Genomic DNA, 18,506 nt, shown 5'->3' with positions numbered 1-18,506 from the left:
TTCGTATTACATAGATGTCAACCACGGTGGATTCTGCCAGATTTTTTTAGGGACTTCAGATTGTGCATTTTACCGAGTCTGGATGTTTTTTGTCCATTTTTTTCCTAAATGTATGCACGAGGTACTACTGTATATGTCTGTTATCTGAAAATGACACAAGAAAATTGAGACAGAACCCATCCCACGATGACTGTCGACGGTAATGCATTGGTGTTGCATTAATGTAATGACACGATGTATTGCCATGGTTGAAACCAGTTATGTATGAGGCGTGTATTGCAGCGGGACTCTTCTTTCGAGCTTCCCTGAGAACACTCGGCGCCATCTAGCACCACTGCTGCGAAGCCTGCATGTGGCCTCTAAAATGTATCACGCTGATGCATACGAAGGTTGAGAAATGCGTCATGCAGCAACCAGGCTCCTCTCACACTTCTTTCTGGACATGCTGATTCATCTATTGGCACTGCTAGCGGCACTGCCGAGACACTCTGAGACAAGCAATGTGGCGTTCTGGTGCGTGCGAACACTGAGAATTGTTGGCTCGCATGCCACACACTCAGTGGCACATACTCAGTGACCCAAGTTGGCGAGAGATTAATTGAAGAGCAGCATATACCCAGTTCATATATTCATGGCACAGCCCGCTAAAGCGTTCGCATGAAAGGCGTATATTGAAAAGCGGCGCATACCCAGTGCATTTGTGTTGCAGTCTGCTAACGTGTCAGGTTGCTTTCCTTGAGGAGGAACCCTTGTGACATGGGTTCAATTCTGCTGAACATTGGATAAATTTAAGGGATCTTTGTTTGTCATTGTAGGAAGGCAAATTCCCAGTGGCACATACCTAGTTACCCAAGTTGTCAGTTTGTTTATTGAAGAGCGGCACACACCTACTGGCATATACACAGTAACCCAGGATGGCATCAAAGAAGTTCATTGGAGACTAGCATATGCAGTGTGCACAGACCCAGTACTCCAAGTCGGCCTCAAAGAGTTTCTTCGAGCAGCAGTACCTATCCAGTCCCTCGTCTGCTGTGACCCATATTACTGTGAAAGAGGTTCGTTGAAGAGCAGCACGTATGTACACCTTGCCACATACCCAAGTTGGTCTGATGGGTGGTTTTGAACCAGGTTACCTCAGTTCAGCTGCCCATAGTTCTACCCTACTCCACCACTGAATACCCAGTGACACAGGTAGGCGGGAGAACGGTTAGATACAAATATACAAACATACATAGATACCGTATTTATTCGAATCTAGGCAGATAGTTTTTTTCAAATAATCATATTCCAAACTCTAGGGTTGGCTTAGATTCAAGGATTTTAAAAAACGCACCAGTTTTTCATTGAAACTGCTAAATATGGTGCATAGCTAGCGCCATCTAGAAAAGTCAGTATTGCAGCCGCTACTAGCCATGCCAGTAGCCAACCATACACAAGCGAGGTTGCTATCGCGATGGCACCAAGCAGAAGATGCCACTACAGTGCCACTTTCAAGTGAAAAGTTGTGATAGCCACAGAGGCATCGTCAAACCTTCAAGCCAGTGGGACTTCGGTGTCGACGAGAAAAAGTCCGTCGTTGGAGGGGACAACGACAGCAGCTTTTTGCATGCGCCGCAACGAGGATGGCATTTAGCGGACCAAAGAAAGGCCGTCACTACGAAGTGGAGACAGTTTTGGCCAACTTTGTTCGGACGCAGAGAACAGCTGCCCTTCCAGTGACAACAGAAGTGCTCCAAGTGGAAGCTAGGGAACTTTCGAGGGAGCGAGGCCTAATGCCAAAGGATTTCAAAGCCAGCCGGGGCCGTGCTGCGAAGAAAGTTGCGAGACCTTCGCCGCTGTGGGAGCCAATCAGTCACAAGACGAGGAGAATTGGAACTTCCACACTGCTTTTGCGTAAAATAGTAATGGGATTTGCTCATTCATTCAGTAAATAAAAGGCTGTCAACGTACTAGTAGGCATTTGTTTATTGTTTTCTTGATACCCTCTATAATTCGACATTCAGCTAATTTGCACATTTTTATTGGTCCTGTGAAATCCAAATTAACGAGGTTTTACTGTAATGCTGATACCAGTCTGTAATTAGACAAGTGTTTTCAGGGCCCCTTTATGTCCGCATAGGTGAAGAAGTGTTGCATGCTGTAGGGAGGATATAGTGGCACTCTTTTGGCATTTGCGTGCCATCACACCTAGTAGTCGCTGCAAGCTTTTAATAATTTCTTAGTGCTGTTGCACTCACCTATTGAACATTACTAGCAAGGTTCAGAAACCTTTTCTGTAAGCTGCATATGTCTTTTTTTCTGTCTGGCAACAAGAACTTATAGGTGACTATGCTATAAGGAAAAGTTAACATTTCATTTAGATGTTCTTATGTGCTCTTCATTCTCTGTGCTTTGCAGAAGCAGACTGAGAAGACCAAAACAAGAGAACTATACGCTGCTGCGTGCTAGTGGCAGCTTCTCTTCAGATTCTACTTACGGTTCGTCACCTACAGATTCCTGCGATTTCGGCCTCAGCAGCCAGATTGGCAGGGACCATCCACCCGAATTTTTTGTGGGACAGAGCAGCCCAGCTGGCCTCTCCCCTGGTGTTGCACCCGAGGACATTCGCAGCAAGGGATACGACTTTTCGAGGCAAGTGATGGCAGGGCATTCTTGTGCTGCACGTACTGCCAAGTACACCGTCTTTATTTTTGCAACGTTCCTGGCTTGGTGCAAAATCCACCTGAAATATGAGATTGTTTGCACACCGAACTGGCTCCCATCGTCTTCTGGGACTGTATTAATAGCTGCTGATTCAACTCAAGTGTGCGATAATCACTAAACTGCAATTCTGCAGTACTAACAGTAAAGAAATAGATAGCTGCACTGTAACCCTTAGAGTGATCTTATATAGAGCAACAAAGGGCCAACACTGTCTCTGAATAGTGTGTTACCGTTAGTTCTGTCTCGCTTAACCAACAAAAGTTGTTGAGGTGCACATTCATGTTATGTAGCTATCACTTATTGTTGGTTCAGTGTGCAGGGCTGCTACAGCGTGGATGTCATACATAAGAATTAGTAGCTGACAATAAATTCCTTTCACTGTGCCTGTGGTTGCAGGTTTGTTACACCATACTTGCAAATGCCTTCATCACCCCGAGAAGCTGAGGACCGGGAGTTAGCCATGCAACAGGTAAAGGAGTCGCTGGGTGCCGGTGGAGAACCATCTCTGGCGACGGCAGCTGGTGGTGATGTGCCAGGCATTGGGTCCAACTACACAGCAGCAGCCAATGTGGAGTTCCAGCCCATCTGGTGCATGGGCTGCTACAGCCACTGGCTTGTCGTCGGGTGCCAGAATGGCCGCATTGAGGTCAGAGCATTGGTCATGCATGCCCCTTTGCTAGTTTCAAACATTTCGGTCGAGTTCGCATTATTATTTGACATAGCTGGTATCCCGAAGCGTGGATTCAAACCTATGATTGCGCTGGTTGCAAAGTAAAGTAAAAACCTTATTACGATCCCAGATATAACGAATTATTGGTTACAATAACCACATTTTACTGCATTTACAATCTTTCGACCCTGCTTAGTGAAATTGCGTCTAGATATAACGACGGTCTTTAAAAGTGCCGTACTGTTACAACGATTATGTCGAACGTAGTCACGGTAAATAGAGGGCGCTCGCGAAGTTCCCAAGCACGGAAGCACAGCCAAACTCGGCGCACGCCAGTGCACATCCCACTCCAGTCCAACTGCAATAAATATACTATGACCACTGAGATGAGCGAGTTCCATGCGTGAATTTTTGAAGCCGTGAGGAAAGTCAGTTGCTTTCAAGCATGCTATTGTAACTGCGCTTTCAAGGCATGTCTCCAGCTTGCTTCAGCACGAGGCAGTGCGGCTACGGCGACCTCCGAAATAGCACTGGCGTGTGCGCTGATGCTATTTCAGAGGACGTGGCAGCGGCACACTCTTCACAGTTCTCTGTATGGCACCACGTGCAATCTCAGAGGCTACGATGACAGTACTCTCGTTTTCACGCAGTTCCTTGTGCAGCATCATGTGCAAGCACTATGCTTATATGGACAAACAGCTGCTCATGTGTAGCTGTGTTATTGCTGCTGTCGATATTCATGCAGCCTGAGTCGTCGTGAATGCAGCACGACGCACTGCTGCCACATAAAGTTGCAAGGAGTCTGTGGTTACCGCACTGTTATTGGGAGATCGCTACTTGTTGATGCTTTGTTTATGTAGTTGTTGATGAAGGTTTGCGACGGCATTCTACCTTTGGAACTTCGTACCTTTTCTGCTGAAGTGACATAGAAATCGTAACTTCACTGCTCTCAGTGCACGTGTGGCTGATATGCTGCAGCTGCAATAGCAAGTCTTTTGCAAAGTGGTGGCATGCCGCAGCAGTTTTCACTTCCAGCCAACTAAAACGCTTCGCTATCGTATGCAGAATCCACTCATGTCCTGTTGATATAGTAAAATTTACCACAAGCTCATGAAAAAAAAAAAAAATGCCGGCAGCTATGCTTGTAGTTTCAAAATGCCAGGTGATAGGAACAGGTCGGATGTCATACCGAAAGGGCTATGATGCTGCGTTTCACTCTGTAGATTACGTTTTTAATGGAAACTTGCAGCTAGATGTGGGAAAATGCTGGGATCAAAAATTAAAACACTGAAAACGTTATTTTCAAACCAAAGTTCGAAAATAACATTTTCGTAACTGCCGACGCCACCTTCAGTGTTGTCATTTTTGCATGTATTGAAGCACGATTGTACATAAGAGGAACGACTGATACAGCAGCCACTTTTGGTGGAACTATAGATTTCATTATAAACAGGTTCAACTGTAGTGATATTTTCACACATATTATTTGCACAGCAAAATTCAGGAGGGGTACTAAGTACAAAATGAAAGTGAATTTTACCTTTAGGTGTAATTTCATGGCAACAAACTTTTGCTTTGCCGTGATGCAAAATTGGTGTACATGTATAAGAGTGTACCGCATTGATGTAAAGTTGTGCCACACTGCAACAGACAGCAGCAGTGACAGGGGTGATGACTGAAAATACAAGCAATAATCTTTGTAGTATTGTAGGGCCAGCAATTGTTATGCCACTTGTTCTTTGTTTTTCTTCCCAGAAGTCTGCAATTTGGGAGTGTAACTATGTGCAAGGGTGGGTCATGTTTGCAACAAATAATGCACTAAACCATTAATAAAAGTTGTTGCTGTGGCTCAGGTTCACAAGTGTAATGTTTTGGCCAAAGCATCTTAACCCTTCGAGGTTTGAATTTTTTCACAAAAATCGTGCCTATGTAGTTAGTTCTTTTATTGTAGTTTCCAGTACTAGGAAATGATTGAAAATTCATGAATACAGCAAAAATTTATTGCAAGTGTAACAAGCAATATTTTGTCTCAGAAACGCTTTACTTATGCCAACAGTTTACACACAAATAGGGTATACAGTAAGAGATTGAAAAAATTAGGGGTTTCGAATACAAATTGAATATTGAATAATGATATGCACATGCATTTATTACCTAGTTTGTTTGTTTTAACATAATGTTGGAACATTGAAATTACATTGTCATTGGTAAGCTGTTATACTAAATGATTGTTGATTTGGCTCGTGCTAGCTTTGGAAAATTGAGTAATTTTCATTAGTTGTCTGTTCTTGCCCTCCTGTACCTTATTATACCGCATCTATTCTCCATAAGCTCAGAGGCATTTGACTCTCTGTCACTCATCGCATTTGCTGTGAAGCAATAAGCTCAGAGTCGGGGGTGGAACTTGCAAAAGAGTGCACCTTTGTTTATTGCAAATTCGTGCCCCTTGCTGCTGAGAGGCTGGCTTTCCTGCAAGACTTAAACATTCAGTGGCTAAGCATGTTTTACAGGTGAAATTTCGCCAGCAGCATGAAATTATCACAAAATTCAGCAAAATCAGGCACACTTTCTTAGATTAGGTAGAAATAAACGCTAAGAACCATGTTTGCTTCTGTACAGGCAACAATATGTTCGATTTGTGTCAGATACCTAGTTTTCGAATCAAATATGACTATTAAGAATATAATATTAGATTTTTCGGGGTTGTGTGAATATTTGAAAATTTAGAAAATTTTGCATATTCGCATGCCCCTGAAAGAATGTATAGGTAAATTTATGGCTATCAATTTGTTCTCCCAAAAGCATGTTTCATCAGAATAAGAAACGTTTGAGCATTGCCGCATGAAGAGGCACCGTGCATGACACTGCCAAACTCATGACTGTGCGTCCCAAGTGTATGGGAATATGCGAACTACTACTGAAAGGAGAACTGCAACCGAAGACAAAGAAAAAGAAAACTTAGCATCTCTGAACTTCAGCAGTGCAGGTCTACATCTTAAATACTGGAAACGGAATAGCTGTGGCTGTAAAAAACGTAGCATCACCTCCATGCACGCCTTGGAGGTAGCAGACAATGTGCATATGGCTATGTAAGCAGCTGTTTGGAGGTAAACGAGTCGAGTCGTGCACCCCTGTGAGCGGAAACACAATTTCAAATGTCTTCGGGCAACTCCATAGAGATGGCAGTACCTCTAAACAGTCAGTGGTGCTGAATACCCAGAAAATATCAAGCGTAACATTGGTGCCGTGCATGTACGTCGAAAACAATGTGTGATAGATCAGTGGCGTCATACATGTATCGCAAAAACCTTCAAATAGTTAAAATTAGTCAGCCATTTACACAATGTTTTGGTCAATACTTGTGACAAGTATCCTTCGAGTCAACGCTTGCTGCGGTGTTCACATTCCATTAACCCAAGTAGCACATTCACTCTTGATACATTCTTCCATATCTCCTCCAACCCTCCGCGTTCATGGGTTTTTCTTTTTTTTTTTTTGGCTCTGCATCCTTTCATCTGTGTTCATCTAGGTTTTGCTGGCTAAGAAAGTGTCGGTGCAGTAACTAGCGCAGTTTGCCATGCTGGTGAAGCTTTCCTTGTCTAGATAGATGACTCATGTTTAAAAAACTTTGTTTCTAATATTGCTTGTTGATGTGGCAGGTAGTGGCCCTCTTGGTATTCTAAAGGAGTTCTTGAAGTAAAAAATGTCAATTCAAATGGCGACAGGTTTCATCAGGCTACATTGAAAATTTTGGTTATATGATGGAAGTTGTTGTGTGCCCTCTAGGTAGCATTCTACTGCAAGAATGTTTTGAATTGGTTCATTAATAGTGGAGATAGAAATATTTGGAGTGTGGTGAACCCATGATTTCAAGAGGTGAGCTTCACTGCCAACATAGACACTTTCCACTTGCCCCAGTGCAGCCTCCGCAAATGAAATTCCTTTCCTGCGTTGTCCCATACCAGAGCCAGAGATCATGTGACGCATGCGTCACAAGCCTCACCTTCCTTTTTTTTTCATTTTTGTTGCACGGCGCACTTCCGTTGACGATCTCGCGTGCGAGCGGTGGTGTTTTTCTCATTTTGCGCAGCACCCGATTTTTCGTGCTGTGCACAAGAACACCTGACTAGGGGCATGATAAGTTAGTGCCACACAAGAGCACTTCAAAGGGCACTCAAGCCTTGCTAAAGGCTATAGTTTCGGTTTCTGTGCTTTCACATCATGTAGGCTTATTTTGTTTTCTCTTTTTCTTTTCAATAGCTCTGGCACATGCCCACAGGTCGCCTCTGTGGCGTGTACACAGACAACACTGATGGAGTAACTGCGGTTACAGTCTCTGGTCACAGGCAAGATGGCTTTTACTTTTTTATATCTTTCATTTGTGCTTATAATTTGTAAGGCGAAGTTTCACACGAGAATGTTGCCTAAAGATGACAACAGCTTGGTCACTAACCTATTCCTTAAATTTTTCCATGAGAAGGTGCCACTATTGTTGCTTATTAGCCAGTATGAAATAGGTAATTTTTGTGAGGGCACTGGCTCAGCACACAAGACAACTTTTTGTCTTTACTTTTTGCTTAGGACATCTGAAGTTTTGCATGTTTATATGTAGCTTAGTATGGCCATAATGTGGAATTGTCTATTTAAATTTTTCGTTGGCAATAGCGTGAATAGGACCACTCCACTCTAAGTCAGAAGTATTATGCTCCGAAATTTGCATTCACATTTGGTAGGTGAGGTTTCAGATTTATAGGTTGAATTTGATAGGCCTCATGAAACCCAGAAAGCTGTTGGCAGTTACAAAGCTTTCATGAAACCTAGTCTGGAAACCACTGGAATGCGTCGTCATAAAAAGAAGTTTGTTTCTGTAGGAAATGTGTTTGTTAACCTTATGTGCTCCATTCCTTGGTTCTGACTAAGCAAATTGTGGTTTACATTTGCAGAATAATTACGTCAAGAATAAGTGGCATTCTGGAGTGCTGGCACCTTGAAATGCATTGTGACCGCCGATCATCTGATGTGGGAGGGGGTAAGAATTGTTTTATTTGAACTGTCTCGTAAAAAGTGACACACCAATTCAATTGCAGTTTTGAAGCATGCCTTACTGAAGTTGGTAGTTATGGGTTGTTTGAATTGACTCATGTGCATCACTAGTCAGGCAAACACCAGACATGCCAGTGTGGTATTAGAAATTTCACATACTGTTTCAATTGTACAGCGTTAAATCAACGTATATCCATTTAAAGAATTTGATATTCAATTTCGTCAAATTTGTGGGGTTTCTATGTTTATTATTGCTTGCCTGCTACAGAAAAAGAGCTGATGTAAATGGTTTGAATGCTGTTCAAAGTACCTGTCGTAACACAGCCAACAACTGTGGCGACTATATTCACTTTTGCTTAATTAACACAGCAAACTGGACGAGTTGGTGACTGAACATATTCCTAGGGGTGGGCAGTGCAATCCGGACGAAAGACAAAACGAAGTGCAAGATACGAGCGCAGACTAACATATGGTTTATTTTTTCAAACAAGTGATTCATTTTTCAAACAAGCGCTCGTATCGTAGACTTCCTTTTGTCTTTCGTTCGGGTTGCGCTGCCGACCCCTAGGTAAAAGTTCACCATTGCTTGTTTACAGACTGCCAAGTTGCGCAGACTTGCACATATTCAATTTATTGTACATTTATTGAGCAGCATTCTATGCATTGAATAAAATAAATAGGACTTTCTATTGCTATACTCTCCATGTTACTTTTTCAACATTTAGAAGAAGCGGGAAAGTGTTAAAATTTGGTCTGGTGTTCGTAGCTGGCATTTCTTCTAACACCATTACAACAGATGAGTGAAAATTGGCACCATCTTTTGGAATTGAGGGCATTTATGTGTAAGCATCTGGGCAATCTCTCTCTTCGCTTGTCACAAAAGCATGCAAGATGTCACATTTCTTTAGAGGCTCTTCTCTGTCAGCACAGGTTCCAGAAAGCTGGTTCCAGAAACAATTCCAGAAAACTAAACAAATGTAGTGTTTTATGCAGATGGTTAATTGTACACATAGGGAGTGTTGTCAGCACAAATGAGGAAATTAGATCATGGGAGCAACTTAGTTTCAGAATTCTGCATCATGACTCTCTAAGTACAACTCATAGACTTCTATGTCAGTGAACACACTTGTTTTCTTTGCAGTTTGGGAGAGTGGAGATGTGCAAGCAAAGCTGGTGTGGGTGAACAGCGTGCGTGCCCACACTCAGCCCATTTCAGTTGTCTGCGTTGAAGGGGGACAGATAGTCACCGGCAGCCTGGATCGCCTGCTTAAGGTGGGCAGTTTTCGAGCATCTCTTTTATCTTTACACAGCATGCCTAGTGGTGTGTGTATACGTTGTTTTTAACTCTTCGAGGATGGAATTTTTACTTCCAGTATCTGTTAGAGCAAAGCTCTCTTTGGCTTTTCTCCCCACTTTTTGGGTGCTGGCTGCCGCTGTCGTGCCAATTATAGAATGTGCGCCACTGGTTATATGCCACTGGCGAAGTGTTGGGTGCTGGCTGTTGCCAGCTGTCTGCAGTCTTCCACAGTTGCCGTCCCGGGTTTAGTGCAGACCAGTATGGATATAGCGCAGAGCAATTCAGCCAGGGCCAGCAGATGATTATGCAAGTGTCAACGTGATCTCCTACACAAACAAACTTTTGTCTCACGTCACCGTCATTCATTCGTTGTCCGAGTATAATGCAGACCAGACACTGCATATAGTCTGTCGTCGTGACTCTGTCATCATTTCTTTGTCAGCTTTCGTTCATTACATGCCGTCTTCGTCCCTTTGTCATCGCCATGCCATTTTCGTTTTGGTGTCTTCGCATCGTCGTGCAGTCGTCCCCTTGTAATCATGCAGTCGACACGGCGTCGATGTCATTCGTAGTCGTAGTCATGCCGTGGTCCTCAGGCCATTGTGGTTACATTAACATTGTTCCGCCACCACCAATGTTGTCGTCACTCTAGCCTCATCACTCCCGTCATGGTTGCGGCATCATCATTCCATCATCATCAATTTATTATCATCACTCACTCTGTTGTTGTCATTCAAAGATCGTCATTCCATTGTCTCGTCACTCCTTCATCATCATTCCTTCTTCTTATGCAGTCGTGACACCATTGTAATCATGTAGTCATCAGCATGCCGTCATTGTCATGCAGCTATGGTCACTTCATAGTCTCATGCTGAGTTTTTCAGGCTGTTGTGGTTCCATCAGGATCATACCACATTTATAGCATTGCTATTCCATTGCTGTCATTACCCACTGCCCATTATCAGAGGCACGAAGTTAAGAAGTTGGCAACAGAGACATACACAAGGAGTTGCCAACAGAAGCCATCTCTGTAGTGGGTGGGTTCACTTAAAGTGCATTTTTGTCACCCTTAAGTAGAGGCCACATCTGCATTTAACCATGTGCATCATTATGTTACATTTGCCTGGCCACATTACGTTTGATTAAACATTGCATTACCTTTGCGACATTACCATTTATTTGCATAAATTAACCCTCCATCTACATCATTTTCTGTGAGCATTCCAGTCATTAGCATTACTTTTGCATAACATTTGCTTTACCGTTCATGTAAATAAACATCACGAAAACTTCACTTAAAGGGACACTAAAAGTTACCAGAAAGTCAAGTTAAAGTGGTAGAGCAATGTTCAAGAACGTCTAAGGCGTCAATCTAATCGCGAACAGAGCTTTAGTAACCGAGAAATTGAGGTAAATGCATGACACGATTTGAGACCCCCCAGCGACATTCCGGTACTAGCCCGATGACGAAAGCACTCCTCATAATTTGTGTTACTAATACTCAACTACTCGTATTAAAATATCATTTCATTTGATTATAAGACGGAAGAAAGTGCTACTTGTCTACGTCTATTCGATTCTAAGAAAAAATAAAATTTTGACGTTACCCTTGAGTATAGTATGGGTGATCGAAAGGTTTCGTTTTCGCTCGACTCTGCGCGCTCGACTCTGCGCCGCGCACGCTTTGGAGTTTCAGTAGTTTCGTTATCGCCTCGTGCTGTGCGGTTTCTGCTGGCTCGCGAAACTTTCATTTTGAACAAGCAGTGAGAATGTCACGTCCTTGTGATGTCGTGGGAAGCCCTCGTTGCTTTCCCGCTCCGGAGAGCCGGTGTCGAGGCCGCCGTCGTAGTACGACGACGACGGCCGCGCCAGCCCTCAGCAGCAGGTCGCGTTCGTCAGTGCTCAAATCGCTGAAGTTGAGCCCAGCATCGCGAGCCAATCTGTCGTTGTCAGGGTCCATTGTGACGAGCGTCGAAGTTTGCGTCATAGAATAAAGTACCAGCTTATGGTCGCGCGTTTCTCCTTCCGCTAGCCACCATACTCCCGCTTTCGCTCTGCTGTCGGCTCTGTCTTGGCTCTGTTTCTGGCCGCGCGTTTGCGTTTTGCGCAGAAAAGCCGTAGCGCCGTCTGCGGACGCCGTTCTACTCACCGATGGCGCAACGTCACTATGGGACCATGATGTCAGTACTCCTCAATCGGAGGGCGGGCGATTTGAACTGCGCTAGAGGTACGCGGATGCTTCAGAACGCATTTTCTCTTAAAATAAGTCTCTCCTTGGCTCGAAACAAGCGTTTCGAGGTTTCTGGGATGGTATTTCAACAGTCCACGTTCACTTAATAGTAACCTTTAGTGTCCCTTTAACATAGATTCCCACTTAAGCGTGGGATCTGCCAATTTTTTATATTTTTTTAAATCGTTGGCCTTAATTATGTGAAACAGCCTATAGACCAAAATTTCTAGCACTTCTTGGGGGTAGCCACTTTTTCCCGGAGACTGTGGGAACTGACAGGAAGAAGCAAAGAACGGCTGCAGCCCATTCTTATTGCATTCTCGCCATGGCTTTGTCGTTAGCTACCTCACCAAATTGGCAGTCCAGTGCGGGCTGTGCTGACAGGTGGCAACTCGGGTCAAGATCGCTAGCTCTGAAGTCGTGTGTGAGAGTAACAGAATCTGGTCTACAGAAAACATTCTAGCGAATGTTCTGGCTTTTGGTATGCATGCAAATTGAAATTAAATGTCGTCTCTAAAGACGTTCATTTTATTTTTGCCTTCACATATATTGATAGCATTGACAATGTTGATTTGTCTGTATTTATGGGTCTGCTTTTTGTGCATGTTTCGCGCAGGTGTTTCGCTGTGACACAGCCATGTGTGTGTACACACTCCATGGTCATTCTGGAGGCATTTCGGCCATCCACGTCGAAAAGGTGAAGTTTTCGTCATGCAAAGTTCGGTCTTTCTTTTGTGCTTCCACATCGCCAGATGAACTGAAATACAGCAGGTCATTTCTTAAATGTTTGCAATGCTACTTGTCACAAAATTAATAGCCATCCAATAGTACATGCATCAGTGCATGAGTAAGATGTGGAGACCAGCAATGCTTTGACACTTTTCCTATCGATGATAACCCTAGCTTGTCAATTCATTTTTTGCCAAAATATGCGTGCAAGCAGAGTTTATAAAAACTTCTTTTTTCCATGTTTTTATTTTGTCTAGATGTTGACTGCACATATCTGGCTCTAGATTTGTTGAAACAGGCATTATAACATGCAACCAAGTTTGTAATTGGCATTTGAGCAGTAAACATGAGGTTTTTAGCATGATTGCTGTGTGCCTTGCTGATTTTCAGCTGTGACACAGATGGAGAGTGATCATGATTTTCTTTTACTTTTTTTGCAACATTTGGGCAGTACTGAATAACATAAGCAAGCCCCTGTGTGATAATCAGTGCAGGTGCCTGTTGTTGAATCTGTGATGGCCTGCTTTGCCTGCCTTGCTTAATTGTTATTGGTGTACTTATACTGCCAAAGAGCATTACATGTATAACGTGAATCTGGAAATTCAATGCACACTATGCAATGAAAGATAGAGCTTGAAATGAATGTGTTCATGGCCTGTGGGAGCAAGAAAAATTTTCCACTACAACATAGCACTTTGAATGCAGCCAACCTTTGAAGCACAATCGCTGCAGTGTTGGTGAAACTTTGGGCGGACTCGCTTGAGTGCAACACGTGACTGCTTTGTGCACTGCAACGGAACTGAATCTGTTAGCTTTGTAGAGTAAATATGCTAGTCCAAATGAGCTGAAGTGGTAAAGGTGCAGTCTTGTGCTGCCCTTATCTGCCATAGTCGTCGACAAGGAGAGGCATCCTAGTGCCTAGCACGAGGTCGCCGAGTTGATTTGTTGCCCTGGTGGCCTTATTTCAGTGGAAGTGGCAAGCTAAAATGCTCATGTACTGTACTTGAATAGTGGCTATATGCTAGGTGCCAGGATGCATACCATGCCACTGGACCAGCTTTTAGACCCACATTTAGGTGCTCATTTTTTCAGGTGCCTCGTACCTGTGTTATTCTGTACAGTACTGCACGTTGATTTCATGTGTGTACAAGTGCAACAATTCATTATCTTTTTCTGTACATGCGTTCCGCTTTGGCTATAGCTTCAAATAGGACTGGATTATGTGTGAGTAAAAATAATAACAATAAAATAAAACTTGAGTGGTGAAAAACAAACCTACAGCGCTCTGCTGTAATATTCATCAGAGTGCAGAGCACAGCTGTGTCAAGTCAATCTATCGGAACATTAAAGGGACCCTAAATAGAAGAATAATCTTGTCCTTATTATTAAATCACTATTCTACAATATAAAAAAGGCCAGTCCTGCCAGAAGAATAGCCTTGGTAAGACAGAAAAGATGCAGAATCAGAGGGTGGGTGGTGGCACCACCTTGAAGTTGCCTCACCAGCTCGCCATAATGTCACCGGTTTTTACGGCACCTGCTCGATCCTAGTTAACGTTTTAGCGATATAGATGGGCTACTATGTACATTGTAATAAAGACGACTGAACTCGGACAGTTCCCAGAACTTTTACCAACCCATGACGGTCCAATTACAAGAAAATACTTTGAAATCATAACATCATACTGATGTACTCGTTCTAGGGTTCTGGCACAAAATTTTAAGAAATTGAACTTTTACCTTGATTCTTTCTTATAACAATGAACTTATTACCACAAAATTAACAATTATTTCGTTTTAAAAGAATGCTTTATCTGCCTGAACTGATGGAGTGTTTGTCTTTAGTGTCTGTAAGAAACTAAGCTAGTCTCATTGTAGAAACGTTAAGTCCTTCCTTGTTCAATCAGTGTTTATTGCTTCAAACCTCCATCTTCCTGTAAACTTCTGTTTGAATTTGTAGAATAGCAGGTTGCTTCATGTTGCACGGAATTTCTCGCATTGTTTCGTATGCAGCCGGGTGCTTCAACAGCAGTGAGTGGCTGTCAAGATGGCCTGGTGTGCGTGTGGGACCTGATGACTGGCACGTGTGCCTACAGCCTGACAGCACACCGAGGGGCCGTCCTGTCATTGCGCACCACTGGTCTCTACCTGCTCAGCCTGGGAGTGGACTCGCGCCTCCGCATCTGGGACAAGAGCCAGGGACACCTGCTACATACCCTCTACCAGGTGAGATACACTGTCTTTGATCAGCCGAGAAACCCGGGAGTTTTTTTTTTTCCTTTTCTTTTTTTTTTTTTTAGTGCCGAAACCGTTTGAAACTGAGGATTTCTTAAGACAGTGGAGGACATGTACAGACAAAACGTCTCTTTCAACTGACCCCATTTGGAGAAATAACATTTACACAATCAAGCTAGGACATTCAAGAAAAGGAAACAACATTGCATGAAAAAGGAAAAGAGTGTTTGTCTGTGTAGTCCTCAAGTTTCTACTTTTATAGCTCTAGTAATACACTTGCATGGAACCAATGTTGAAAGAATGCTCATTAAAGGAGCCCTGCAACACTCTCTAAACATGATTAATATGTGTGCCTATTTGTTAGACAATGCTGTCATGAACACCTGAACCCAATAATATTCTTGTCCGTGCAGCAGAAAGTTCAACAGACTGCCTGCCCGTTCTTTCAGTTTCTCGAAGACTCGCCATTTTTCGTGCCTATTGTGACATGCTGATATCTTCAGATCTGGCAACAAAGGAGTGCATCCAGCAGTACCAAAATTGTGAAATCTCGTAAATAATAATATATGTAAGTGCCCACTGTCGGAGCTAGTTTAGGAAGGACATGGTATCATCATGGTAAACCAAGAAAGACTAGAGAGAGTCCAGCTGTGGCTTTGCTTGTCTGGTCTGGTATTTGCACAGGTGGTGGGGCCGTCCAGTGGCAGGAAACGTCACTGTGCTGATGCTGTGGCCTCCAAGATACGTGGTGCAGCGAACCCATTTTGGAGCACATCCCAATGCCTAAGCTAATCATAATGATGGGTGGAACAACACCCGCCATGGTGGTGTAGTGGCTTTGGCGTTATACTGTTAAGCCCAAGGGTGCAGGATCAAATCCCAGCCACAGTGGCCATATTTTGATGGTGGCAAAATGCGAAAATGCCTTTGTACCATGCATTGGGTACATGTTAAAGAACCCCAGCTGGTCAGAATAAATTTGGAATCCCCCACTATGGCTTGCCTTATAATCATATTGTGGTTTTGACACGTAAAACCCTGGAATTAAGTTTTTTTTTTCTTTGGAAGTGTGTAAGCATAGTTACACATCAGAACAAGAACTGAACTATCTGCATAGTGTGGATGGCTAGAAAGAGAGGAATGCTACAAAGGCTTGATTCCATCCATACGAGGGGCATTCAGAAACTTTTAGTTGGAAAAGATTTGTGAGGTGATTTAGTAGGCTTTTTAGTACAGGCACATTTCACATCACAAAGGGACCCTGCAAAACACTTATGAAGGGTGTGGAATATGTTTAACATCATAGGGCACTTCCTCACTAATCTTATCTAACAATAAATTTGGGTGTCCCTTGTACTACTAAGTAATTTCAGCAATCAAACACTACAGCTGCCACGCCCTCATGGCCTTGGTTACGGTAGAAGTGCCATGCTGCTCGTGTTGCAACATGCTGGCGGACAGTCGGCGCAAGCAGCAACCTTAACGAAGGCTTAACGAAGGTGCCAGGCTTTTATCTGAAGACTACCTATGTTGAATGGAATGACCAGTACTTCATTCAAAAGAAGGGGACCCCGATGACGAAAGCACTCCTCAGTTAAATTCTGTCACCTAGTTGTCATCGAGCCGGTCGCTTCTCACGCACACACAAGCGAACATGAGCACGTCTCATGCTATGGCCGCAGAAACTCATCAAAGCACACACTAGGCACACTTTTAGTTAGCCAAAACCGAATTTGGTCCTGCCATGGGCGCTACTACTACTTGATGCAAAACCGGTTCTCACTCGTCACACCTGCCACATTTGCGCTTCAGAGGCTCAAGCTCATTGTGGCATGATGAATGAGGCTAAAGAACCTTGGGTCACCCGTGAGCATCTTAAAACGATAAAAAGTAATGGGAACTTTGGAGAATTTCGTGTACGGGAGGCATTGTATAAAAAATTTGAAAGGATAATGTTTCAAAAAACAAACGCGTACCCTCATCTGAATGTTACTTCAAGGCTGCTTCTAATCTATGGCATTGGAATTCGCCGTCAGCTGGTGAATCTGTCATCAGCATAGCGACAGTATGGCAGCGGCGATAGCCAATGCGCACATCGCTTCCTGCAGCATTCAATGCTGTTTACTGCACCCCCGCAAAACAAGGTCCACTATGCTGGGCCCATTTTCATGCCTAGCTTTTATGTTGACAAGACCTCAGGATTGTAGCGTCAAGTTGCACATCTTGGAAGCCATAGTATCAGTGTGGTGGCATCTTTTTCTTCCGCCAGATGATGCCACTGTCCCATCAGTGATTAGATTAATCAATTTTGTCTTTGGAACAACAGCCTGCTAGCTCAAGGTGGCCTTTTCCCAGATCCTTGAAAAAATATGGAAGCAGAAAAAAAAAATTTAACAGTAAAGCTACGTGTGGGCGAGCAAAGCAAAGATGGGACATAGCAAGATCGACATGACAACACGCTGTCTTGTGGCTTCTTGCTGTGTCTTGCCTTTTTGCTGTTCGCCCACTCATAGTTATGGATAAACTAGCCTGAATGCGTACCATTCTAACAGGAAAACATTCGTCATGTCATGTTTCCATATAAGCTTCGAGGCCGTCGCGCAATAACTTTGCCATTAACGTGTTGCTTGATGAGTTTGTAACTGTAAGAAAACCAGAGATGCAGCTTACAGTGATTGTATATAGCACTACACATGAACTAATAAGTTTCTTTTTTTTTCTTCTATCACAGGCAAACACACTGTGCAACACAATGGCACTGCTGTCAGAGACCATTGTCATCACAGCTAAAGAAGTAAGTGCAAAAATACAGTGCTTGCAGAAACTGGGCTGTACTACAGGCATAAATATATTCTGTGAGCTTGACTCATATTGCTTAAAGAAGCACTAAAGACTCTTCTTACAGTGTTAAAAAAGTGTTTCAGAGCCCCTTTAAGATAATATATATATATAGTGGAGGCTCCTCTAGAGGCGTGCCGACGTGAGCCACCTCGAGGGGCTCAGCACCCGCAGTGTGCTCAAAGTGGCTAAAAAATTTCAGGCTCGCCATGCAACACCACCAGGTACACGCATCATCTGCTTAGGTGCTCTTTAAAGGCTACTAACAAAAAAAGTACAATTACAGTAGAATCTCGTTAACTCTTAACTCCAAGGGGGACTGGAAATTTATTCAAATAAAATGAAGTTAAAACTAAGGAGAGCCCCTTTAGATATATAGTGCCCAATCAGCCAATTGTGTGGTGCACCGGGTGAAACGAACTGTGATTGATCACGCACTAGGAGGGGGATGTAGATGAGCATACAGCAATTCAATCAAGCATGCGCTGAGAGGGATGGGAGAGGGGGCGGTATGTAAGCGAGCTTGCAGTAGCGTGATCATGCAAGCAGCTGGGGACTTGGGAGCTGGAGACTGAGGACCTTTTAAGCCAGATGGAAAAGGAGGACGTCTGCTTGCTCCGATTCGCTTTTGGCTCCCCGTGTGTCCTTCCTCGTTATTTTCACGGCACGTAACGCTAACTAGTGACACATCGAACCTTTGGCTTTGACTCGGTTTTGTACCAAAAGCGGTGCATGGGAGTGAGAAATTTTTTTCAAAGTAA

General features: G+C 43.5%; 1 protein-coding gene across 1 annotated transcript in view; it reads left to right on the top strand.

The window, feature by feature from the left end:
• Window positions 1-18,506, top strand: part of SCAP (SREBP cleavage activating protein) — a 90,884-nt gene that overhangs the window by 62,356 nt on the left and 10,022 nt on the right. Inside the window, exons 20-27 of the mRNA XM_075681505.1 lie at window positions 2,398-2,631; window positions 3,100-3,349; window positions 7,634-7,719; window positions 8,317-8,402; window positions 9,558-9,688; window positions 12,560-12,640; window positions 14,686-14,898; window positions 17,639-17,701. Of these exons, the coding sequence (XP_075537620.1) occupies window positions 2,398-2,631; window positions 3,100-3,349; window positions 7,634-7,719; window positions 8,317-8,402; window positions 9,558-9,688; window positions 12,560-12,640; window positions 14,686-14,898; window positions 17,639-17,701 (1,144 nt within the window). The remainder of the gene's footprint in view (window positions 1-2,397; window positions 2,632-3,099; window positions 3,350-7,633; window positions 7,720-8,316; window positions 8,403-9,557; window positions 9,689-12,559; window positions 12,641-14,685; window positions 14,899-17,638; window positions 17,702-18,506) is intronic.

This window comes from Dermacentor variabilis, chromosome 2 (assembly GCF_050947875.1).
Source record: "Dermacentor variabilis isolate Ectoservices chromosome 2, ASM5094787v1, whole genome shotgun sequence".
NCBI classification, from domain to species: domain Eukaryota; kingdom Metazoa; phylum Arthropoda; class Arachnida; order Ixodida; family Ixodidae; genus Dermacentor; species Dermacentor variabilis.
The sequence above is the reverse complement of the archived record's forward strand: the minus strand, read 5'-3'. Positions and strand labels throughout refer to the sequence as shown.